Here is a 23,950-nt window from a genome sequence, read left to right on the forward strand (position 1 = left end):
TACATTATTTTCAGGCTCATTATCATACGTTGCATATCACTTACCTTTCCTTCCGTGATACCACACATACACCATTTCTTTTGTGACTCTCGACGTCTGTCAATCCCTGGCATGTCGAAGGGGTCTGTCTGTCTGCTTTCTTCAATCCATTGAACTTCACTGTCACTTTCCAGCCTCTCCCATACGAACAAATGATTTTGTGTCATGCATAATTCTGGAGATCAAGTCCAGGCCTTTTCTTTCTTTGTTTTCATCTATCTTATTGTACACTAGCTGCTTTAGCTTCCACTGGCCTACCCATAAGGCGCAATGCATCAGTATCAAGCATCTTGTACATCCACTCCCAGTTCAATACCCATGTCCTGCCTCCTGCAATAATCTCCACCTCATTGGCAATATTTTCCTTACGTCGAACACCCGACAAAGGAAATCCAAGTACTGGCAATGCCAGTAGCTTGTTGCCTTCTTGTGTCTCTGGTAATATAGGACTATCCATATTTTGTAATAAAACAGGAAGTGTAAAGCGCGCCGGACCTGGGGCCTGAGCGGACAATAATTTGCGCAACTGAGTCAGCAGAAGTGCAGGAGCAATGTTCTTACGCCCTTTGCTAACTGGTTCATTGCGCATAGTTTGGAAATCGGGTTCTTGGAGAGGTCGTATAGTGAAAGAAACGCTGTCTTTGGATCCCGCGCTTATGGACTCAGCTCGATGTCTCCCTTGAGGTGTTATAGACAGTCGAAGCCAGTATCGGTCATCCCAGAGTGTCCACTGGGAGTATCTAGGCCGGGAATCAGTGGCTAGCTCTTTCGGCGTCGGCATGGGAATCTCCATAGATGTGACCGGTGATCGGTTTTTCATGAATGGCTGCCGTGAAAAAAGCCACGTATTGCCGCCAGACGGTGACTGCGTAGGCGACGAAGGCACAGGTGTGAACATGACACCGCCTAATGTGAACTGCTTAGGTGCAGTGTCCTTTTGGACATGTCTCTCGTCGACTGGGCCAAAAATGCGAGAGACAAATGGCTCAAAGCTGCGCAGTGAGAAGTGGTTTCCTGGAAAAGGGGAGACGAGTTCCGTTATGCGCCGAAGTGTTAGGGCCTGAATTTGCTGGGCTCGTTCGGGGGATGTTTGTGCCAGCATTGGATCCATCCATGGTGGGATTTGCCTGAACTGCACGGTCATCGTGCCCGTTCTGAGGTTGATATCGAGAATACGACAACGAGATGATAGGAGCTGATCTGACAGGCTTGATGATACCTGTAGAAGATCGCGGCTGGAGCGAATTAGGGAGAGGATCCGGGGACCCTGAAGTGCGCGAGGTAGAGAGTTAGATGCCAGCATGCTGCGAATGGCGTTCCGAGGGGTTAATGTAGGGTCGAAATTAGTTGGGTCTGAGACGTAGGGAATGTTGTTCTGGTGGCATGTCTCCAAGAGACGGACTTTGGAAAAGGAGATAAGAGGCCGGCAGAGGAAGATTCCACCTGTTGCAATGGCCGGATTTTTTGAAGCCGAGCGGGTTCCCTTTTGAGAAGACCGGGCCGATGGCACTGCGGATTTTTCTGTAGATTGAGAAGTGACGATTTTGGGCTCTGGTAACCGGACCGATGAGCCGCTTTCAGAGACTCCAAAGAGCCCGTGACACTCGGGAATCCGAGCTATGCTTTGAATGCCACCCAGGCCTGCACGACGACCACCTGTGGCTAGACGCCAGATGGTTGTCTCAATAGAGTCATCTCTATGGTGGCCCATTAGTAGGGCATCGATCCCTTTCTTTCGACAGGCCGTGCCAAGGGCTTGATATCGTAGCCGGCGAGCATGTGTTTCAAAGGCAGTCGGCATTGATATCTTTGCATTATTTTGGGCAGAACTGTCCAGATTATTTGAAAATTGAGACCAATCTAATTTTAAAATTTGAGTATCGATACCTAGATAGTATTAGCATTGAGATCTGATTCAATGTTTGTCTGCCTCTTATAGCAATCACACGCAACATTGCGAACATGGAATGCATACCCATGTCCGTCAACCATGAGCTCACGGTTTTGGCTTCATCGCCACTCTCGGGTCGGGCGCGATGATCGACTACAAAGGCAGTAACGGAAATGGGACCACTGATAGGTGTTAATTCCAGCTGCCGGGCCAGGTACGCAAGGGCCATAGAATCGGCACCACCACTAACGGCAAGACCTGGGTATGATAGTTAGATGTGAGTGCCATTCAATGTTTGCGAGTAGTTTGCTCAGGGCCACAATTAAATCATGTAGTAACTTACCGATCCGTTGTGGTAATTGAACGACATCTCCCGTGGCGCTTTTACGGCCATGGGGAACGATTCCTCTTACCCCCGACCATGCCAAGCGGAAGTGCTCGGCAAAGTGCGCGACTGAGATTGCATTCTTCGCCGCCATAGAGTGTTCGGCGTTGATGGAATCAGTTGGCTCTTTCGCGATATTGATATCCGGATCTCGGCGAATCGGTTTCCCCGAAACGCGCAGACCTGATTGGTCAGGGGAGGTACGTTTTAGAGAATGCACATTCAAGAGTATGAACGATGGACTGATATGATACGATAATTCTTATTGTTAACAAAAACAGATTCCACGAAGACCAATTCGCAATCTTCACTAAATGGAAGTTTTTGAAAAAGAAGGAAAAAAAGAAAAAAAGAAGCGTCCCCGGGAAGGCTCGAACTTCCAACCTCCTGATTAACAGTCAGACGCGCTAGCCAATTGCGCCACGGAGACTTGCTTGTTATGACGTATACTCTTTAGTTGGCTACATATCACAATCATTTCATTTTTGAATATAGTACTTTACTATTAACCGCAGGGTTATAAAATCAATCCACATTCTGACCGACTAATATTAAACATTATACTCTCTGACCAAACAATACAAATAAATTATTCCAAGTTTTGTGTCGCAGAGACACCGCCGGCTTCCTCTCCGGATCGGCAAGTCTCCGGCGCAAGACCGGGGTATTCGTTCCCCTCAGATATACACCCGGTACAAGCGTGGGGGTCATGGGCTGTACGACTAACCTTGAATAAATCGCAACTTCATTATATCAACAATCTTCCCATATCTTTCATCGGTCTATAACCTTCCAAGGTTGTAAATCAGCTTCAATGGCATCCGAAAAGCCCATCATCCTCCATCTTGGAGATCCTGTTGAGTGGAACAAAGCTCTCTACGATCAAATAGCAAGTGAATTTACCGTCATTCGCCCCTGCCTCGAAGAACGACAACGCGATAATTTCCTCGGGGCTTTGAAAGAGAAGAGATGGGGAAACTTTCAAGGTATCTTTCGTCCATTCTGGAACACCGGAGGAGAGATGGGACGCTGGGATGCCGAGTTGATCCCACTCCTACCATCATCACTCAAAGTATATGGTAGTGCCGGTGCGGGCTATGACTGGATGGATGTTGATATCCTGGCCAAGCATGGTGAGCCCAAATCACGTCACGCTTCATTTTTTTATCCATTTAATTTATTTACTAGGTATCATATATTGCAATGGAGCACAAGCATCGAGTGAAGCTGTGGCTGATATGGTAAGGTGATCAGAATTGCTGCTCATTATACATATATCCATCCCTGCATTGATGGTTTCTGATGCTATTTTCAGGCCATATTCCACATCATCTCTGTTTTTCGAAACATGCAGTGGTCTATGGACGGTGCTCGCTCGGGTGATCCAACGCTCTGGCTAGAAGCCCACAAGAATACCGCGTTCACAGCACATAACCCGCGAACCCAAATTTTGGGTATCATCGGTCTTGGAAATATTGGCTAGTATGGACACCGGATACTCGAGTCCTCGTACTGGAGTGCTGACCTCGCGCCTGTACAGCACCATCGCCCGGAAAGCTTATGCCTGTTTCGGCATGAAGATCTATTATCAAGATCTTTATCAAAAGTCCACCGAACAAGAACAAGCCATCGGCGCTTCCTTCTGTGCGACATTAGATGAGCTTCTTGCTGTGGCAGATTGTATCGTTTTGGCTACCCCATTCAGTGGATCCAAAATTATTACCAAGGAGACTTTGGCCAAGTTCAAGAAGGGTGGTAAGTTTGTGAATATTGCCCGGGGGAAATTGGTTGATGAGGCGGCTCTAGTCGACGCCTTGAAGTCAGGTCATCTGTCTGCTGCTGGCTTGGATGTTCATGAGAACGAGCCGCACGTAAACAAAGATCTTACGAAAATGAGAAATGTCACGCAAGTCCGCCCCCGTCTGAGGTTTTGTTGAGGAATACTGGCTAATCTGATTTTATCTACAGACTCACATCTCACACGGCTGGGGGTGCTGCAGAGACTCAAATCGGGTTTGAACGTTTGGCGATGGAGAATGTCCAGCGGGTATTGAACGGCCAGGAGCCGCTCACTCCTGTAAACAAGCATTTGATTGAAAACTGAATTAGAGTCTTGTTGGATTTTATACAAAGACGTGGGACTTTTGAACAGCCTTGGCTTCGAGTTTAGCGTGACATAGAGCGAAAATCAACCAGCGATTCTAACACAATTTAGGTCTATACCTACACGCCAATTGGCGAGTGATCGGGAAACGCAGCCACGTAGGCACTTTCAATCTCATGACCCACACCCGCAACTCCCTCGAAGATATTATCTTGTTTCAGAGGGATTCCCAGAGATTCGACACCATGCCTTAGTTCCTCAATTAGTCGCTCGGCATCCGATATTTCAGTCGCTTGGTCTGGTCTGCCTAGCAGATGATAACAAGATGCCAAACGGCCAGATTCAAGGCATGAGCGTACTCTATGGAAGAGCATAAGTAGGGTATAGCTGCCTTGCATCGCACTGCAGACAAGGAAAGGAACGGTTCGAGGAGCCCTGCTCACACAGCATGCAGATCTCGCCATGACTCTTCGGTTCAACGATCCTCTTTTGCATGTTTCTGGCCCACAGGGATGTGAATAGGGCAAACTGCGGAACGCGTTTGCTATTCCCAAAGAAGCCTTGAGACAAATAATGGAGGACTCTTGTTCTGTGAATGGGAAAGTTGAATGCCAATGGGCAATACTGGAAGCAGAGGGGTGGGAGAAGCCATGGCTGTTGATCGAGACGAGATCACAATATCTGTCTAAGAATAGAGGAATGTCCACAAAAGCTCTGAACCGGTGTAGCCGAATTCGAGCACTGAAGGCAGATTAGCATGTTAAGTACTAGTACCTATCAATGTCTTTTTTGGTGTCTTACGTATTGATCATGATTCGGCTCATTCTCCACATATTCTCAGCGACGTAAGATTCGCCCTCAAAGTCGAATGTCTGTCGTAGACTTTGGTCCGATTCAATCATCAAAGTCACGATTTGAGCATCAAGTTTCTTGATCTCGTCTCCGAGATTAGATATCAGTGGTGAATCGGCAACGCTTTCGATCTTTTGAACCATTGAATGGGCTGCGTATAGAAGCTTTTGTACTCGTACTGTAAGTCCCCAAGGCTATATGAAACGTCAGAAATCGATTTGATGAAAGCATGCGAAGCAAAGAAAAAATACCTCTGGATTCACACCGAATTGGGGAAGAGGGGTCGTAATTCGTGGATCATCAGAAGCGATGATGGGTGGCTATATTTAATTTCATTGTTAATGACTGACTTGCAAGTAAGACGCGGAGAAAAGCCATACCGTCAGATGCAAATTAGACGATATGTACGCCACGAACATCTAAAGAACTTTATTTAGTATGATGAGCCATAGGTGAGATCTGCTTAAACACTGCAACTTACTATCATCCACCATGCGCGTCTTTGGGCTTCTGAATATTCCGTCGCGATCGGACCAGGGTCATGAAGAGAAATGTCCATTGCCGTGGTCACAGCATGATTAACACGAGCACGCATTCGCGACACGTTTCCTCGCTGACAGTACTCATACATTGCAAGAACAACCAGTGCTAGAATTGGATCCAATGGGAGTGGAACCTGTGAGTGGAGTTGACTTTGTTCTTGGGAGATACTAGCGCCGATCACATTGATGCTTGATGCTGGGCTTAACTCGTCAATCTCTCTCTCGACACTGGACAATGCCGCATGGGCAAAGAGCTGAGCATATGAACGTCTCAACAGGACAGCAGCCTCAGTTAATGAAGACGAATCAGGAGTAGGTGGTATGAGCACGAGGATGGCCGACAAAGCGAGACTCAAGGAGGATACTGGCCAATATGGCAGATCGGCCTTTTTGGGTTCAGCAAACTGTTTTGATGATTGAACAAAAGTAGATCGATCCTCATATTGAGGATTTGGTGACGGTGGTAGCAAGGGAAAGTAGGGGTGCATGTAGATGTAGTAGGCATTGAGACTACAAGATTGTTAGTACTTCCAGTTGATAGCACCATTGCGAACAATTCATATGAGTTTTCATACATGTCTTCCTCAGATTGATAAGCTCGAATGGCAGGTAGATCCACATCATTAACGGACGCCGAGGTAAAGGAGCCATCATCACCTGGAGTGAGCTGGCCCCACAATTGAAGAGCTTCTCCGGTGTCTGATAAAGAGTCTGGAGACTGATCCAGATTGTTTATACCGACAAAAGGAGTGAGCAGTCCCATTGTATTTTCAAGCCATGGATCTGATAGATGAGTTAGTAGTCACGTCCTTTTCCATTACTCGTAAGTCCTGCTTCCTCCGTACCCAATGTTTCAGTGGCATTTACTGATAAATCTCGATGTTGTGATGGCTGTGATGGCTGTGATGGCTTTTCTGGTGACGTGTTACCAGATCGGCCATTATGCTGCACTGTCTCAGCATATCGAACACCTCGCCGAGCTCCACCTCGGCGACTGGGCTGATAGCTGCATTCTCGGCCTTTGCCGTAACACTGGTGTTTTTAAGTTTAGCAAAGCTGTGTTACACCACGACTAGATCGCGCTTACACTTCTGCAAGGATACTGTCCATCACATCGAGTTTTTGAAGAACGACTAAAGCTTGGTGTGAGTGCTTGAGACTTAGAAGAGTGTGATATTGGACTGACCACGCAAGGCATGCAGCTTTTACCGGCGGTTTGGGTACCCGAGGCATTTGATTGGAGGACTGTAGGCGTTCACCCCAAGATGACCGTGTATATTTTATTGGAGCTTCTTATTGGATTACGGATCACCAGTAGTATCTGCTCCGTGATGATCGGATGAAATCTGAAGGAAGCATACATGTAATGGACTGACAGAAGCCGGGGGTAAGTGGCGTTCGGTGTTTGACAGAATCAAATGCCGAGTGTGGGGCCAATCATTCGCCGAAGAGACTTAGTCATCGTATTAACACTGTGCCCAATCGCTTGATACGGAATTCCACTCTTGGGATCCTTGTTGTGAAGAAGTGCTGCGTTATACATATGTGCACACATGTGCAAAATTCATTCAGACTTGGAGACATATAGTATGTATTCTTTTTTTCCCCTCCTTAACAAGGCTTATCTTTTAAATGAAAAACTTCCAGATCTCCAGTTCTCTATCAATTTCAAATAAGAGTCACATATAATCTCCATGTCAGTGGCAGCCACCGCTAGAGCAACTTTTCTCCGCTTCCGATGCCACAGTTCGACAGAAGCACGAGGACTTGATAGGAATATCCGCGACTGCCAATGCAATCTTCAGCTGCGGCTCAATGACCCTGGCCTCTTCCGTGCGGCCCAAACGAACTAAACATTCGTGATACCCCTGCAGAGCCCAGACATTATTCGGGTGCTGACGTGCACGGATAACGGAATCATCAAGTCCCAAATCACATCGATACGCTATCGCGGCATCTTCAACGTGGCCTTGCTCCAATAAAAGAGCTCCGTACGCATGCCGAGAAGGCTGCATCCAGCTCCACGGCTCCTTGTATCCTAGACCATCATCCAATTTGATCGCGAGACGAAGATGTTCAAATGCCTCGGTGTAATTTCCACGCCGGTACTCTATTTCGCCATCCAACATGGCAGTCGCAATGCCAAGGGTATCAACACACTTATTCGGGTAATCCAGGCGAGCCTCGGGAACACGCTTTCCTGCTTCTCTGAACAGCTCGCGGTGTTTTTCAGCCTCGGGAATGTTTCCGCTTGCCGCGTGTGCGACACCTTTCGCGTAGTATATAGCTGCAAGAGTGACACAGTAGAGCTCTGGGTCATCGGGGAGTGGGAGACTGATGATTTCATCCCACATACCAAAGCGGATCATGACGTGTGGCCGTATGGACATGAAGACCTCAATCGAATCAGCCATTTTGACCAGCAATTCTTTCGGGAGAGTTTTTTCCATGCGATCTACAGCATCGATGGCGACATGCTTCTGACCGGCAAACATGGCCGCATAGATGAGGGTGTGATAATTGTGCATGCGATAATTTGAGTAGAAGTTCATCACACCCTCATAGCGGATGAACTTCTCATCTGAAGCGGTGGCACGCTGATTCGCGCGTATAGCAGCTCGATAATCACCGACCAGGACATCCAAGTGTGCAGGCATGTGATTCGCATGACCGCCATCCGGGACGAGCTCGCGTAAATAATCCGCTGGGACGAGTCCCAGCTCCGGTGTGTGAGACATCTCAATAAGGTGAATATATAGATGCAGCAAGCCCGGGTGTCGGTATGCATCAGAGTGTCGGAGTGCCTTCTCCAGGACCTTCTTCGCATCTAAAGTCCGTGTACCTGGGTTTGGAAGCCCGGTCTCCAGGTTCCAGAGTTTCCAAGGAGTAAGGCTCATGATGGAATCTGCATACAGGGTGGCTATATCAAGATCATCTCCGAGAGCGTGATATGCCCCCTCCATTGCGTCAGCATACGCGCGATTTTGAGCAGCGTACTGGTCTAAATTCGATGGTATGTCGCTCTGGAAGCGAGATTGAATGGCAGTGATTAGTGCCTGTTCCACTGGAGTTGCGTTGGAAGCAAGAGCTTTGGCCTTCTGGCAAGCTCTGTAGGTGCGCTCTATAGTAGTCTTCAAGTCATCGCGGAAGAACTCCCATGACTTATTGTAGTTTGGGCCGAGGGCATAAGCTAGGCCCCAATATGCAATGGCACAAGACTCATCGTGAATAATTGCTTGCTCGAAGCATTTAGCTGCCTCGTCGTGGTTGAAGGAATAGACCCAAGTAAGACCACGGTTAAACCAGATTTGGGTTTCGGGACTGGTGGTGGTGATGGGTCGTCCGAAGGTCCCTAAATCAAAGGGATAATCGCTTCTTTTAGCTAGTGGAGTAATTGTCATGCTGAATGGCAAATGTGGGCAAGCAAGAGCCCTGATAAAGAAGTTTAAGGGTCAACGATCTCTCGTCGTACGTTGTAGATCAGGTGGAGATGCGATGTAGTAAATGGTGATGTTGGAGGCCCGATCCACTGAAGCCCCGCCGCCTGACTCCTGAGGGGTATTTTGTATGTACCCGAGGTTCCACAGCAAACCTTGAATGTCGGTGTCTGCTTTGAATACTCCTTACACTCTAACTAGTCAAGAGTTGGGCACTTCCAAAGGGACATATTGACAAACTGTCAATCTTTTTTTTTTATATATAATTTCTTTTTATATTCGTCACATTTAAAAACACATTAAAAAATTAAAAGCATATACATCTGCTCTCTCTAGTCTATCAGAAAGATGGAATAAGAATTATTATACAAGACGCATAACAAGAAGAGCCAAAGCGCCGAGAAGGCCAGTGGAGAAAGTGAAGGAAGGTGAAGCGGCACCGGTGTAGACCGGGGCAGCAGGACTACTGGTCGAGGTAGAAATAGATCCTACACCAGAGCTGCCCTGAGGAACAGAGGAACTGGAAGTGGCAAAGGCCGTTTGGGTAGGCCGGATGTGAATGTGTGTGCTGCGCACAGATGGCACTCCAACGGCCCCGACGCCTGAGATACCAGTTCCAGAGGCTTTGGCGGCCGTGAGAGTAAGAACCTCAGTTGCGATAGCAATGGTTTCGGTGGTTCCAGACTCAATCTTGGTCGAATAAATGATGGTGGTGCTGACCTCTTCCTCACCGGAAGAACCAGAGCTGCTGCCAGTTGAGCCAGTTGAGCCAGTTGAGCCAGTTGAGCCAGTTGAGCCAGTTGAGCCAGTTGAGCCAGTTGAGCCAGTTGAGCCAGTTGAGCCAGTTGAGCCAGTTGAGCCAGTTGAGCCAGTTGAGCCAGTTGAGCCAGTTGAGCCAGTTGAGCCAGTTGAGCCAGTTGAGCCAGTTGAGCCAGTTGAGCCAGTTGAGCCAGTTGAGCCAGTTGAGCCAGTTGAGCCAGTTGAGCCAGTTGAGCCAGTTGAGCCAGTTGAGCCAGTTGAGCCAGTTGAGCCAGTTGAGCCAGAGCCGGTAGAGCCAGAGCCGGTAGAGCCAGTTGAGCCAGAGCCGGTAGAGCCAGAGCCGGTAGAGATGGCGCCAGTGTAGGTTGAAGCAGTCGAGCTTGCAGTCTGAGTGGCCTCAGCAGCAGTAACCGGGCAGATGGTCGTGTAGTCCACAATCGTCTCGGTGGTGACATAAGTGGACTTTTCAGTGGCAGGGCAATCCTTGACAGACGAAGGACAAGCAGTAATTGTGGACGTGCGCGTAATAAAAGCAGTCGATGTGGTCATCTGCTCAGTCGAGCCATTGCCCTCACTCTGGCTAACCGGTGAGGTAGTAGCGGTGGGCTGAGATCCTTCGGTAAGAGGGCAGACAGTAGTTCCCACAACAACCGTCTCGGTGGTCAAGTAAGTGGTACGGTCTCGGGCCGGGCAGTCGGTGACAGTGGAGGGGCAAGCGGTTATGGTGCTTGTCCGGGTGGTAAGAATTGTAGAGGTTGTGGAACCAGAGCCAGAGCCAGATCCATGACCACCAGAGCCGGAGCCGGAGCCAGATCCAGAGCCGTGACCACCGGAGCCAGAGTCAGAGCCGGAGCCGTGACCACCGGAGCCAGAGCCAGAGCCAGATCCAGAGCCGTGACCACCGGAGCCAGAGTCAGAGCCGGAGCCGTGAACACCGGAGCCGTGACCACCAGAGCCGTGACCACCAGAGCCGTGACCACCAGAGCCGTGACCACCAGAGCCGTGACCACCAGAGCCGTGACCGCCATATCCAGGAGATCCCGAAGGAGTAACCGAAGGAGCGGCAACAGATCCAGAGGGAGTGAAAGAGGGCCTGGCAGTAGACGAGATAGGACGACGACTCCAAGGCGCAGATGAAGGAACGGGAGCGGAAGGAGTGGGACGTCGAGAAGGAGAATGAGGAACAGGGCTGGAGCCAACAGGAGTAGACGCCGAAGGGCGAACCGAGCTTGGAACAGGGGTGGAAGAAATCAAAGCCTTTGACGAGCTAGACTCCACAACAGAGGAAGACTTGATAGGGGAGGATTGCACAGCCGAGGAACTGGCAGCAGGAGTAGGTGTGGGAGTACTGGTAACACAGGTTTCTTCGCCGTTAGTGGCCTTGAGGTTATCAAAGCGCAGAGTGGTACTTCCCACACATCCGAAGCCGAGGAAGACATCTACGGACGATGTGGTGGGTGTCCAGCTGACGCTGTAAGTCGTCCATCCTGCGTTCACCGATGGGTCAACTATAGATCTCCCGTCGATCCAAGCGGTCCAGGCATTTTGAGCGAAGCTGATATAACATAGGTCCGACGGATAGGTGGGCGCGGTAGCTGCGGTCCAATCATAGGAATAGTCCACAGAGAGCGTATAGGTCTGGCCAACTTCCAGACCTGTCAACTCCTGCGTCAAATATTCCCAAGTATCAGTGGCTGGAATCGAGCTATATGATCGACCAGTGGGTTAGAATAGGCAGGAAACCAATCGAGTCTTTAATGTGTTCTGAATTTTGAGGAACTGACAAATAATAGCTTCCATCCGAAGCATCACCAGATACAACTGCACCAGAGTCACTTCCGGTATTCGGAGATCCAATGGCCCAGTCGGTCATGTCACCAGTTTCGAATGAAGGGTTCTGGAAGAGGTTCACGGTAGTACAAGTGGTAGAACCACCACCCGCAACTGCATATCCCGAGCTAATGAGTGAAGCCGAGACGAGCAGAGTGCTCAAGAAAGTGTTGGGTTTAGGCACCATCTTCGCGAGATGTGCAGAGACGAAACGTATGTAAAATTAATGATAGTCGTGAGTGAATATTGATTAAAGAGCGACAATATTCAGTCCAAAAAATGACGAGGGAAACCGAAAACACGAAAAAAAAACAATCCAACGAGTGACGATTGATTCTTTTTCAGCCCTAATTCCTCTCAAGGGCAACATCGCGGGAGAGGGATTTTTTATATAGACATCGACCAGGTGGGCCAGGAACTGTCAACAAACCGTTCAAACTTCCAAGGCTGCGGCTGATTACTGACACGAGGCTGCGCCACGAGACTTCTGGAGCCAATGACTACCATGCGTCAGGCCCCGAAGTTCAGGTTATCTCCGACATTTGTCGGATGAACGTAGGCCAGACCAGCAATTGTCTCAGCCAGACTGCTTGGCTCGGATAAAAAGTCCCTAGCGTCGGGGGGAAAGTACTGGCGGAACGCTGTCAGGTAGCCATACGACCGATGAACGAAGGTCTGTGTCGCCAGAAAATACAAAATCTAGATGTGGGTCAGTGACAACATGGCCAACAGGGGTTAATCGAGAGGCTAAATTTATAATTGGGTCCTGTTCCTGAATTGTCAGGCACCGGGGCAATTTCATTGATCCAGAAGGCATCGAGGGCGGGCACTAAGGCAAGCCACAATCACTAGTTCAGGCCCAACCCTGCTCTGAGGAGGGGATCTTTCAAATGGTCCCAGATGGCGTTTTAACCGAAGTTATTCGAAGCGACGGAGAAAGAAAAAGCTTCCAAATTTTCAAATATGCCCGATTGTCAATCAGAAGCAAGATAGCTTTACCTCCGGAGTTTCCAAGGTCCTGGGGGTGGGGAAATCCACTCTACAAAGATAGATTTAAGGATTGGAAAAGAAAAAAAAAATCATTTCCTATGATTGCAAATATGTAGGTGCGATAGGTAATAGCAAATGGCATGAACCTATGGCTCATCAGCATTGTAAGCCGATGACGAAGAGAAAATATGGGAGAAAAATAAGAATCACAGAGAACAGGCGATTCAGCAAAAACCAGGGGTATCAGAGAGCATCTTCGTATGTACCCGAATTCATCCCTCACCAAGCCAAGCAAAAGAAATGACTGCGCTCGTCATCGCTAGCAAGTCAAGAATTCAGAAAGCCAACGCACCGCAGAGATACAAAGGAACAAAGAGATCCGTATTCGTACTACGGACTACTCCGCACTACTCCGCACGGAGTGCCCTATTTCCGATTCGAGGGAATTGAAATCACCCGCCAAGACCTCTTAGGTGACTACCGATCCAGAAACAGACCCTGAATTGGTCATTGAGTGGATGCTGCCAGGAGGGGCGTGGCGTTTCCCATTTAGAGCTCCGGTCTCCCCGTTGAACCCATAATTTCCATTGTGGCTAGTCAAAGATGGAGGGGATCGAATCTCCTTCTTGCCGTTTGCCTTGTAGTACAGAATCATGTCACCTGAAGTACGCCAGAGACATGAGCGGATGGTAGCGAGAGTCATGTTTGGTGGACATAACTAGTAGGAGAGAGAGATGTTAATATTAGTAAAAGAACTCCCCACAAGTTCAAAAATAACTTACAGTCTTCTGGCAGTACAGCTCAAGATACTCCTCCGCCGGCATGACACTATCCTCCGGATCATCAGGGTTCGATGGATCAATGCGTTCAGCCACGTATGCTAGCACCTTCTTGGCACGTAACATCCGATTTGCATTCAGCCGGGAACTGTTAATACCATTGGGATTAAGGGGCGGTGGCCCTCCGTTTGCAGTCGCGCTATGTAGTAGAAAAATGGTGAGTTTAAATCCATCAAGATCTTTCAAGGAATCTTACACTTCAGGTTTGACGACTGGTGGCAACAAGTCATCCAAAGGCTTCAAAATGAAAGCAATCTTGACTTGTTCTTTGAATGGGATTTGATTCTAGGGAACACATAATTAGCGCGATTGTAGTACGGAAGGTACGGCATGGGGACGTTACCTTGAGAAGAAGTTCGCCAAGCCAGTGTGGAATTGACTTTTCCAATCGCTCAATCTCTTGTCCAATGCGGCCCACACTTCCTCGGTAAAGATCAGAGGCCACAGCAGTATCGCCTGTCTCTTCTTGGATGAAGACAGCGGTTCGAGATGGGATATAAAGACGGGGAGTCTCGCTCGTTGCGCTGGGAGTGATGGCTGTCACCAATTCTCGACTATGGCTCGTGGCTAGGAACTCATCATACTCATGACGAATGCGATCAATGACACCACTGATATTGGGGTCGTACACCTTCTCCTCCTTGACGGATGATACTTCTGATTCCTCGACCTTTTCTTCCGGGATCTGTGGCTTCTGATCCGTAGATGTTCGACCCAGCTTCTTGATATCCATACGGAATTTCTTGCCAAACAGGCTACCCTTCTTGCGTTCTTCCTTGTCCGGCTCTGCCGGGGACTGTGGAAGTCCTGCGGTTGGATTACCTTCAGATGGAGACATGGGTGGTTTGTCGCTGTCCTGGGCCATCCGCGACGAAAAATAGTCGGATTTGTCGGAAAATGAAGGTGGCATGGCATCGGTGTTTGGTAAAGCTTCTGGGGTATCTGGATCAAAGTTAGGGAACGGGGAAACGCTGCTGGCCATCGAGGTGCTGAGATAGTTTGCTGAAGATGGCGTGCCAGCATTTATGCCGAAGCCCCCGGTGTTGGGGCTTCCCGGGAAATCCGAGTTTGGACGCAAGGTCGTCTTGGAGGGATCCTGCGAGATAGGAATTCCGACGCTGCGGGGAATATCATCGCCGGGACCGGATGTAGCGTGAAGGCTGGGCCCTGCAAGTTCCTCTGCCTTAGAAATGGCAGTCTCACGATATTCACTATCCCGTCGAATCTCCTCGTCTACCAAGGGAGCAAACAGCCAGCGCAAAATCCATTTTCCAAGGTTGACTAAATAGCGTGTTAGTTGAGTGGAGGCTGGACGACTTGGGAGAAAAAGCAATGAAGGATATCATGCACAATACTCACTTCGTTGGTCATCGCGGAATAGCGCAAGATCGGCATCTGATAGGCCTGCCTCGTCTGCATAGACCTCAGCATCGAAACAATGATTTGGCTCCAGGATCACAGAAAGTCGGCCTGTGCGGATATCGATTGTGCACCAATGGGCAATAGTCTCTGTTGTATTGATTTGATCGGCAACATCTTCGATATGACGCTTGCCATAGGCTTGCACAGGAACACACTGCATTCATGGTTAATGAATGCTTGAACAGATCAACTTAATAGTTTTCGATTTGTTTCGACATACCTTAAGCAAATCCCACAGGACAACCTCTCCCGCTGAGTCTTGCGTGAGCGTCCGCTTTCTGTCATTCAACATCAAGCATTTGATCAAACCATGCTGTCCTTCAATGCTCTCCTCCGGTTGCGAATGTACGGGCATTGACACAATATCGGATCCCATATCAGGCTCCGGAGTATGGACTCTCGACGAAGGAGAGCTCCCCAGAAGAGATGACGTTGCTGATAGCTGAAGCACTGCACTGTACGGAATCTTCTTTGTCTTATCAGTTGCCTGTTCAGTAGCAGTCGAGTCGATGTTGCGAACGGGTTCCGGAGGCGACTCAATCTCAAGCGTAGTGTCGATATCCTTCCAGCGGTTTATGCTCGACTTCGGTGTAGCTGTCCAGATAAAATCACCGCATACCGCAACTTTCACTACACCTTCATGCTCTTGGAGTGCTGCCACGCAAACACCTTGCTCCACATCCGACGAGCGCCGGGTGTCAGTTTTGGCAACCAGGCCTGAGCGATCGCTAGAATAGAAGACGGAGAGATCCGGATGGTCCGAGTAAAGAGACCAGACGCTATCATTGTGCATAGTCAGGGTGTTCATGCAACGACCTGCGGTGAGAGACCATATCTTGATAGTCTGGTCTGACGAAGCAGTCATGATAGTGTCACCCGTCTGATTGATCAGAATATCCCGAACGTTGTCTGTATGACCGACGAACTTTGTTATCAGTTTTCCTGATTTGGGGTCCCAGACACGGACAACGTTCTCCGGCCCGCCGCTGGCAAGAACCGAGGAGCCCGCTCCCAAAGCATAGATAGAACCCTTCTCGGTCGCATCATCATCACAAGCATCAATACTCAAAATTTCTCCGCCTCCGTTCAGATCCCACAAGTAAAGCTTATGGTCAAGTCCGCCCGATGCAACCCAGCTAGCCTGGCCACCAGGGCTGGCCAATGCCTTGACGTAGTCTGTATGTTTTCCAATGCGCTCCGGGACTTCTGTCGATTCCGAGTGCGGTCGCCAGAGGCGAACAGTAGTGTCGGACGATGCGGAGACAAGTGCGGAGTTGCCTTGGGTCAAGACGATATCGTTGATCCAGTGACTATGGGCCTGGACTTGGGTCTTGAAGCGAGTTGGGCCCGGTTGTCGAGTAGAATTTGCGTATGGGTTTGACGTGTGGAAAGGGGTTTGAGGGAAGTCGAGATCCCATGAACAGATGACACCGTCGCGGCCCGCGGAATACCTGAGAAGGGAAGACGTCACATTAAAAGCTGTGCAACCCACGTGGGGAAAAGAAACGGGTTGCGGGGGAGGCACAACTAGCCTAGTCGCTCTTTGTTCCAGAAGTCTCTCCACATATTTTTGGGGGGGATCTTGATACTGGGGATTCGAGGGGGAAAGGGCGCTTACAAGATGGAGTTTTGAGAGTCAACGGTCAACCCATTAACTCCCAGCCGGTGCCCACCGGGGGCATCAGGCAGAGGAAGCACTAGAGAAGTAAATAAAGATCAGCATCGCGGATTCAGGATGATTTTCCAAAGGAATAACCGAGGAAAGACTTACCATACGTGACCCTCTGGTGGCTCAATTTGCGTGCCATACATGCAGATTGGGTATGTGTAAGAGAGACGAATTGCGGAGGAGATGCGGAGCTTATCTGCCTCAATCGAGGCCGATCACTTGCGCTGTTTGGTGGGGATAGATGAAAACGACGTCACAGGCGCATTCACGACGATCCCCCAGAACTAACACTCAAAGGATTGAAGTGAAGTTTATTGAGAACAAATACGGAAGGATATGTAAATGAGGGGAAGGTTGGGGGGAACCGCCAGGGGCAGGACGCCATAGCGCACGCTTGTCCGGCCGTACTCCGTTTCACCGTTTCTGGTACATACTTTAACTACTTGCTACGCTGTATATGCTAATGTCCCATATGTCATATGATGATCTCCAATTTTTTATACCAAACGGACAAAATAAACCTGCTCATAAGCGATATACGTGATTCCTTGTCAAATCATTAGCGTGAAATCAATCCATATTACTTACTTGTACTCGGGAAATCGGGTGAATATCTAACCGGGTGTACGCAACCGAGCACTTGAGGGCATAAACATGGATCCAAGATGTACCTGGTACCTAATACTGGTAGAAAATAGTACATAGACTGTAGTTATTTTTCCATACTTACAACCTTGGAAGTTACTATATACATGCATGTGTACTCAATATTCATTGTTCCCTCTCAGGGCTCCTGCTTACCCCAAGTGGTCCCGACTCCCGACAGAGTTCATCATATGCGCAGAAAGGGTTTATCAGGGCTGTTGCCTACATACTACTTAGGTCTTGATGCCTCGTAGGTATCTTGTGATGTAATTTACGCATGACATATCTCAGTAGGCCCGGGCTCAAGTCTGATATCAAATGCCTCAATAGCCACCTGGGTATCAGTTCAAAGCCATTCCGTCAAGTGGCGGGTTGCCCGTGTCCACTACAGTAAGGTGCATATAAACTGATTGTCCCCTGTAGCCCCGGCTATCAACGGAGTTGCAGATGTCGCCGAGAGCTATATGACAAATGCGATATAGAAACATGCTTCTAACATTTGAAAATCTATATACCTTTGAATACTCCCAGGTCTATATTGATAGCAGTGATAATATACAAAACAAAAATACGTCAACACCTGCAACCTTGGAATTATCTCACTCCCGTTCCTTCTCCTCCCTCCTCCCTTCTAACGTATTCCACGCCCACTGATAACTACCCAAGAACACCGCACCACCAATACCAATCCACGCGACCCGGGGCCCAATTCCACGCCAGAAAGCACCCATACCCTCCGCCGCAATCTCCTGCACAATCTGCTTAACGCGCACGGGCGCGTCCGCACCACCCCGGCGCGCAAGCATAACCCTCGTTTTGATAACGTCCAACGGCGTCGTCAAACCCGCCGCAATAGCACCAGACACACTACCAAACATAGCGCTCGTAGAAGCCGGGATCTGTGTCTCAGTAACAGACTTTGCGCCAGCAGCCTTCGGGCGCAAATAGCGATTCGCATATGCCTCTTTCATAGATTCCCACATAGTGAACTGCAGGACCGTGAACGGAATCTCGCGCGCGATAGTGATACCAGCGCCGCGGTAGAGCTCACGGATGACCTGGCCATAGCCGCGTTTCACGGGGGCCGCTGTAGGGTCGTTAGGGGTCGCATGGCGGAGAGATAGGATGTCTTTTAGGGCGAGGAGACTTGAGCCGCCGAAGAGGCCGGCTTGGGCGCGCTGCTTGGTCACTTCTGTGGGGACACGCACGGCGCAGGCGGCAATTTCGCCGAGCGAGGAGGCGATGGAGTGGGTGAAGAGGATGTATGCGCGGGAGGGAGTTTCGGGCGAGGAGGTGGGCGGGAGGAGAGAACGCTTGACGCCGTCGTAGACAATGAAGAAGGAGGCGGCGGAGGGTGCGGAGCCGAAGAGAACGGAGGGGAGACCGGCGTAGATGCCGCGGATTGTTTGACGGAGAGATAGGTTCCGGGGAGCTTGGGGGGCATTGGTGTCGCGTGCCTTTTGGAGTCGGGTCTTGAGGGTGTCAAGAGGGTAGAGAGAGCAGTCTACGGTGAGACCAGCGAGTGCACCAGACTGTATGGTTGAACAAGAGTTAGTAAGGCTCCTTGATCTTGAAAATGACGCTTTTAGAAATGCCTTACGAGTAGGGATCTGGTCCATAAGGAAGAGACCAAGGCCTCCCCTTGAGGTTGCTCAGCCATGGTATGATTGTTTTTTTACCTCGTAAACACGGCAACTTGGAGCAATTGGAACCGTAGAGTCAATTGTGACCCGTTTACGAGGATGTGTCCTAGAAATGTGAAGGACCCAGGCCAGGTGTGTCGCGGAGCTCCACAATTGATGCCGAGGTTTTTGCTTCTCCGCTCCTCCGCGGTCAGGCCATCCGATATCGCCTAATCGAGGTTGACGTCAGGTCGATCAGCAACTTCGCAAACGGGAGGGGTTTAGCATATTTATGTAGTGTATTTTGGCTAATTGATTACAGTAATGTAATCAGACAAATATATTCATATGTTTAAGCTATCTACGAGACTCATATTCACCATACCATCCACGAACCAGCCAATCAACTGCCCGAAACAAAAGATAAATCCCTGCCAAATTCAACGGCCACCTACAGTCTAGCAGAAAGATCTAACGCTGGTCCAAGTCTTCAAGAGGGTGCGTTTTTGTAAAGCGGCCTCGACTTTCTTCGGGACGCCAGAAAATTAACAACTAGACTCGATCTCTCCTATGATGCGGTGAGAATTGTCGGGCGGCTGCATAGCACAGAAAAGGAAGATCAGAAATGTAAGATTAGGCGGACGCATATCGGCGCGAAGACTAACAGGAGAGAAAGGTCCAAAGATGAGGCATGTAGGTTCCAGCGAGGCAAAAATGATCTAGACCATTTGGCAAACACAATAAGGGAAATTGGACATGAGGAGAAAAGATAAAAAGAGATTGGAGGGAATTATGCACAAACGAAGAGGAGGATAAATTGATACACAAAAAGGGGAATCATTTGGCCTTGGTAGCTTTGCTGGCCACGGCAGGACTTTGTGAGGGAGGCTCGAGAACGTGAGTGTGATTGGAGACGTTGATGATTTCACCCGTCCCGTCCTGCTCGCATGCTAGGATACCGCGAACCCAATCATCAGCAAGAACCTCGTCAAGGGTTGCTCGCTCCCTCGGATCGACCTTCAACATGCGGCTAATGATAAACCGACTTTCCCGCGGCAAGATACGGAGAAGGCGCCAAGGGCCTTTGATAACTTCTTGGCGCTGAGCAGCTTGCTGAGCAGAGGCCGGAAGAGGTGGAGCCTCCTTGCTGGTCGTCTGGGTCTTTTCAGTGCTAGTGCTAGCCCGGCTTGTTTGTTTTTGAGTAGGGTTTTCAGCCGGCCGATCGCCTTCCTTGATCGAGGAGCCGGGCTTGGTTCCATTCTGTTCAGGAACCGGTGGGACGTTCGATTTGGTGGCAGATCCAGAGTGAGTCGAAGGGTCAGAGGACGGAGGTTGTCTCTGTTCATCGGCGGAAGAAGGTAGGTCAGGAGATGACTTGGGCCGGGGAGCACGTCGGGGATCGGAGTCGGGGACTGGAGTGCCAGGCGTTGGAGGAGCAATAAACAGGCGGTAGGAATTGTCGCTGCTGCGCGGTTGCTTCCACGGGAAGCGTCGCAAAGTCATACAACAGAAGATGATCGCCAGCGACCAAACATCCGTGGGGCGGGGGTCATATTTCTTCTCGTCGTAAACCTCAGGAGCCAGGTATGGATCCGACCCAACAATACCTGAAGCTGGAACAATGTCATTCTCGAAAGGATAACGGAAGACAACCGCACTGCCAAAATCGATCAACTTCATGATGCCGCGATCATTGACCACCACGTTGTCCAACTTCAAATCTCGATGAGCCAAGCCCATTCCATGGAGGTACGCAACGCCGCTGAGAATTTGTTTGAATGAACAAGCAATCTCCTCCTTCATCATTTTGCCGGTCATAACAATTGCAAAGAGATCAAACGGCGCATACTCCATCACCTCGTACCAGTTGGGGCCTTCCTGGATGATATCGAGGGTCTCGATGATATTGCCGTGATGCAAGGTCGATCCGATACAGAACTCTGCCGTGACCTTCTTTGAATACTCCTTGTAGCTTTCCCAGCTGTGACGCTCTCGGAATTGTTTTACGGCAAAGGTGACTCCGTCACTATTGCGCTTCAGCAGTCGAACCGAGCCACCTGCTCCCGATCCAAGGACTCTACCCATTTTGCCGTATTTGGAATTCAAACCATGATCATCGGCAAAGGGAACATTGTCGGGGGCCATTTGGTAAGGAGTGCTCTTTCCAGATCCTCGGCTTGATCGCTTCGCGGCCGATGTTGGAGAGTCCGGGCGCTTATTGCGGTGGCCAATCTTGAAAAACCGCTTCAATTCGGACATAGAGCCATGATGCCCATGGCCCAGGCTGAAGCCGTGCTTGGATTCGCTTTTATCTTTGTGGAACACACTCCGCTTCTCGCTTCCGGTCTTGGTGACATCGCTGGCGCTGGCCGATCGAGGGGTTCCTGGACGGAACGATCGCTTGGTATCTCGACTACTGAAGATGAATCGTGGATCCAACTGACCCAAATTCTTGGTTGGTGGTGGACGCTTGCTGCGGGCGTATGGATCATTCGGCTCGCCCACCGGGGTGATTGTACCTGGCGGGGTATGAGATTCCCGGGGAGTAGGGGGCGGGCTCTCTTCTTGTGAGCTTACATCAGTGCCAATGAAGAATTGAGCACGATGTTTCGGCAGGGTGCTGTGGGGTGCGGGCTCCGAAGTGCCGCTTTGAGTGGTGACGATACGATCGGTAGAGGGTCGGGAAGTAGTCGTAGATCGAATGGTATGAACATCGCCGGAAGTGACCGGAGGTGATGTTTCGGGGGTCATGGCCTGAGTATCGCCCCGGCCAAGTGATCCCAGAACGGAGGTTGTTTCAGCGGACCGGCCATCACGAGATTGGGTGACAGCGGGGGTCAGGGGAGGTGATTGTACAGCAGAGACGGGAGGAGAAATGTGAGGGGAAGCTATGTAAGAGCCATTGCCTTCACGCGCACTGCGATCACTCGAGTCTCGAGATGCGACCTGTTTGCAGTAAAGGTTCATATTAGCAAACAGGAATCATTCGTCGGTCAAAGCCCACGGGGAGGGGGAAGAAGAAGGTTGGGCTGTAAAGAAAACCGAGCGGGCCGTTTTTAGAGGAGGGGAGATCACCACCGGGTCGGGGAACCCTGCCGATCTTGGAATTTGAGGATATAGGGGAGGTCGGGGCAGAAGAGATTGAAGGCACAGGAAGCTTTTAGGAAAAGCAAAGACATACCCTAGATGAAGGAAGTGACATTGGTTCAAATGAGAAGTTGCGGAGTCGGGATTCTTGAAGCTGAGTACTCTGCAAGCTCATAGCCAAGGATCGCATATCCTCTTCGTGTGGATCCTGTTGGCGAAATTCCTGGTGGTGAGAGTCCGGCAAGGATTGCTCGGATACCGGGGAAAGCATTGAGGAGGGCTCAATCTCCTGGTTGACAGAGGAGAAGCGGACTTGGCCAGGTTGAGATCTTGACTTGGCGTCCGGATCGGACTCCGCTTGGGGCGGTACCTTGGCGGGGTTCTGCATATTCGACGAGTCTGTCGGGAGGAAGATAGAGCTTGCGTCAGAGGAATTCTGGAATTCTGGCCATGCCTGAACTAGTAGGGAAGCAGGTTGAAAGTGACAAGCCAAGACATACCTGGATCCATCGAGTTGGTTGGGGTCGACCCTGCCGTGACAGACGTCATACTCTTTTAACGGCCTCGACTGGGGACGGTGGGACGCATACCCCTCACGGGGTTTCTAGCTGTAGAGTGAGAGAGAAGAATCTCTCTTTCTCGACGGCAGATCGAGTAATGTGATGTTTTTTTTTTCTCTTTGGGGGTTGGGTACTTTGCGATTTGGAGAGGAAAGAGGAATGGTTTTCTCAGGTGAAGACGGTCGATTACGTGGGTGAGGCAAATTCTTCTCCCTTAGACTTTTTTTTCTTCCTTTCTCAGCTCCGAATCCGTGCGGTAAAACGGTATGAAGTACCACGAGACAGAGAAAAGAAAGCCCTTCAAGCCAGAATTAGAAGGAAGGCGAGGTAAAGATGCAAAAAAAAGACAGATGAAGCGTAGAGTGAGAGAAAGCAAGGATAAGGATAAGGAGGGGAAAGAGGGTCTGGGCCTGAGGCAAAACCCGGTGGGGTTTGTTGCTTTCCCCGTTTCCCTTACAAAAGGACTGTTACTACTACTATAGTCACATAGTCACATATTACATTTGAAGTCCTATCTGAATTGGAATAGAATTGAAAGATTGATTGGATTGTTATATGTTTTGGCATGTTATTTCATATCAACTCCTGTAAGCTACTCAGCTACTACATTTTGAAATCTCTCGGAAGACTGCGGGAGAGCTATAGCCTATGATGTCGTTCATGTTATTCCTATACACATTTGAAAGGAACACCGAACTAACAGTTCTTTACAAGGTAATCCGGACGTGCCGACTTCCCGGTCCAAGGTTTGATTCGGAAAATGCACGAGATCGTTTGGAAAAGTTCCCGACGATCTGGAATTTTACCACATCAGGTATAGTTAACCTGCATGATTGGTCTCGGGATTAACTTGGGACACATGCGTTGTTATCTCTGTACATCCTACATAAATCCTGGCATATTCCTATTAGTATACATACTAGTAACCTGTGTCTATGTAAACTTTCATGCAACTTTGAATACTTGAATGATATATACTCTGCACATATCAAAAGTTCCTGATATTTGAAGCAGAAGGGTTACTCCATCCATATACCACCCATTAGCCGCCCAGCCTCAATCCTGGTCTGAGTCTCCCGTATCAGTCCATCGTATACCGTACAGCGTACAGCTGAACCAGGTACGGATTTATCCGTGAACGTTACTGCATTTAAATGCAAGGTAACCCCAGCATGGGCTAGAATTTACCATCCAATCCTACATCGACTGGCGGAGATTTAAGGGTGTGGAGCTATAGTAACACAACATTGGTCCTTTCACAGGGGCACAAGGAACGA

At 49.5% G+C, this 23,950-nt stretch overlaps 8 protein-coding genes across 8 annotated transcripts; 1 reads left to right on the forward strand and 7 right to left on the reverse strand.

Annotated features, from left to right (window-relative positions):
• Nucleotides 1–259: 259 nt before the first annotated feature.
• On the reverse strand, nt 260–2,409 carry N7466_002320 (tRNA lysidine(34) synthetase; the record flags this gene model as incomplete). Its single annotated transcript, XM_057161718.1, has 3 exons — nt 260–1,926; nt 2,015–2,188; nt 2,274–2,409. 3 exons carry the CDS (start codon nt 2,407–2,409, stop codon nt 260–262), a joined length of 1,977 nt encoding a protein of 658 aa, XP_057025003.1.
• Nucleotides 2,410–3,129: 720 nt separating this feature from the next.
• Nucleotides 3,130–4,419, forward strand: N7466_002321 (D-mandelate dehydrogenase-like dehydrogenase; the record flags this gene model as incomplete). The annotated part of the gene is made up of 5 exons (XM_057161719.1): nt 3,130–3,448; nt 3,504–3,556; nt 3,631–3,797; nt 3,856–4,242; nt 4,284–4,419. 5 exons carry the CDS (start codon nt 3,130–3,132, stop codon nt 4,417–4,419), a joined length of 1,062 nt encoding a protein of 353 aa, XP_057025004.1.
• Nucleotides 4,420–5,216: 797 nt separating this feature from the next.
• N7466_002322 (fungal specific transcription factor domain-containing protein) lies at nt 5,217–7,046 on the reverse strand (the record flags this gene model as incomplete). The annotated part of the gene is made up of 8 exons (XM_057161720.1): nt 5,217–5,465; nt 5,523–5,591; nt 5,652–5,690; nt 5,753–6,323; nt 6,389–6,596; nt 6,681–6,727; nt 6,783–6,845; nt 6,901–7,046. The coding sequence occupies 8 exons, from the start codon at nt 7,044–7,046 to the stop codon at nt 5,217–5,219; spliced, it is 1,392 nt and encodes a 463-aa protein (XP_057025005.1).
• A 464-nt stretch (nt 7,047–7,510) lies between these two features.
• Nucleotides 7,511–9,214, reverse strand: N7466_002323 (tetratricopeptide repeat protein; the record flags this gene model as incomplete). The annotated part of the gene is made up of 1 exon (XM_057161721.1): nt 7,511–9,214. One exon carries the CDS (start codon nt 9,212–9,214, stop codon nt 7,511–7,513), a length of 1,704 nt encoding a protein of 567 aa, XP_057025006.1.
• Nucleotides 9,215–9,613: 399 nt separating this feature from the next.
• On the reverse strand, nt 9,614–12,026 carry N7466_002324 (uncharacterized protein; the record flags this gene model as incomplete). The annotated part of the gene is made up of 3 exons (XM_057161722.1): nt 9,614–9,998; nt 10,503–11,714; nt 11,794–12,026. The coding sequence occupies 3 exons, from the start codon at nt 12,024–12,026 to the stop codon at nt 9,614–9,616; spliced, it is 1,830 nt and encodes a 609-aa protein (XP_057025007.1).
• Nucleotides 12,027–13,298: 1,272 nt separating this feature from the next.
• On the reverse strand, nt 13,299–16,898 carry N7466_002325 (WD repeat protein; the record flags this gene model as incomplete). The annotated part of the gene is made up of 8 exons (XM_057161723.1): nt 13,299–13,547; nt 13,612–13,807; nt 13,865–13,953; nt 14,012–14,949; nt 15,028–15,244; nt 15,311–16,541; nt 16,709–16,787; nt 16,862–16,898. 8 exons carry the CDS (start codon nt 16,896–16,898, stop codon nt 13,299–13,301), a joined length of 3,036 nt encoding a protein of 1,011 aa, XP_057025008.1.
• Nucleotides 16,899–18,003: 1,105 nt separating this feature from the next.
• On the reverse strand, nt 18,004–19,064 carry N7466_002326 (putative mitochondrial carrier protein (Pet8); the record flags this gene model as incomplete). The annotated part of the gene is made up of 2 exons (XM_057161724.1): nt 18,004–18,936; nt 19,005–19,064. 2 exons carry the CDS (start codon nt 19,062–19,064, stop codon nt 18,004–18,006), a joined length of 993 nt encoding a protein of 330 aa, XP_057025009.1.
• Nucleotides 19,065–19,863: 799 nt separating this feature from the next.
• Nucleotides 19,864–22,501, reverse strand: N7466_002327 (uncharacterized protein; the record flags this gene model as incomplete). Its single annotated transcript, XM_057161725.1, has 2 exons — nt 19,864–21,972; nt 22,208–22,501. 2 exons carry the CDS (start codon nt 22,499–22,501, stop codon nt 19,864–19,866), a joined length of 2,403 nt encoding a protein of 800 aa, XP_057025010.1.
• Nucleotides 22,502–23,950: the final 1,449 nt, after the last annotated feature.

The sequence above is a fragment of the Penicillium verhagenii genome, assembly GCF_028828195.1.
Source record: "Penicillium verhagenii strain IBT 33310 chromosome Unknown utg000003l_segment0_segment0, whole genome shotgun sequence".
Lineage (NCBI taxonomy): Eukaryota > Fungi > Ascomycota > Eurotiomycetes > Eurotiales > Aspergillaceae > Penicillium > Penicillium verhagenii.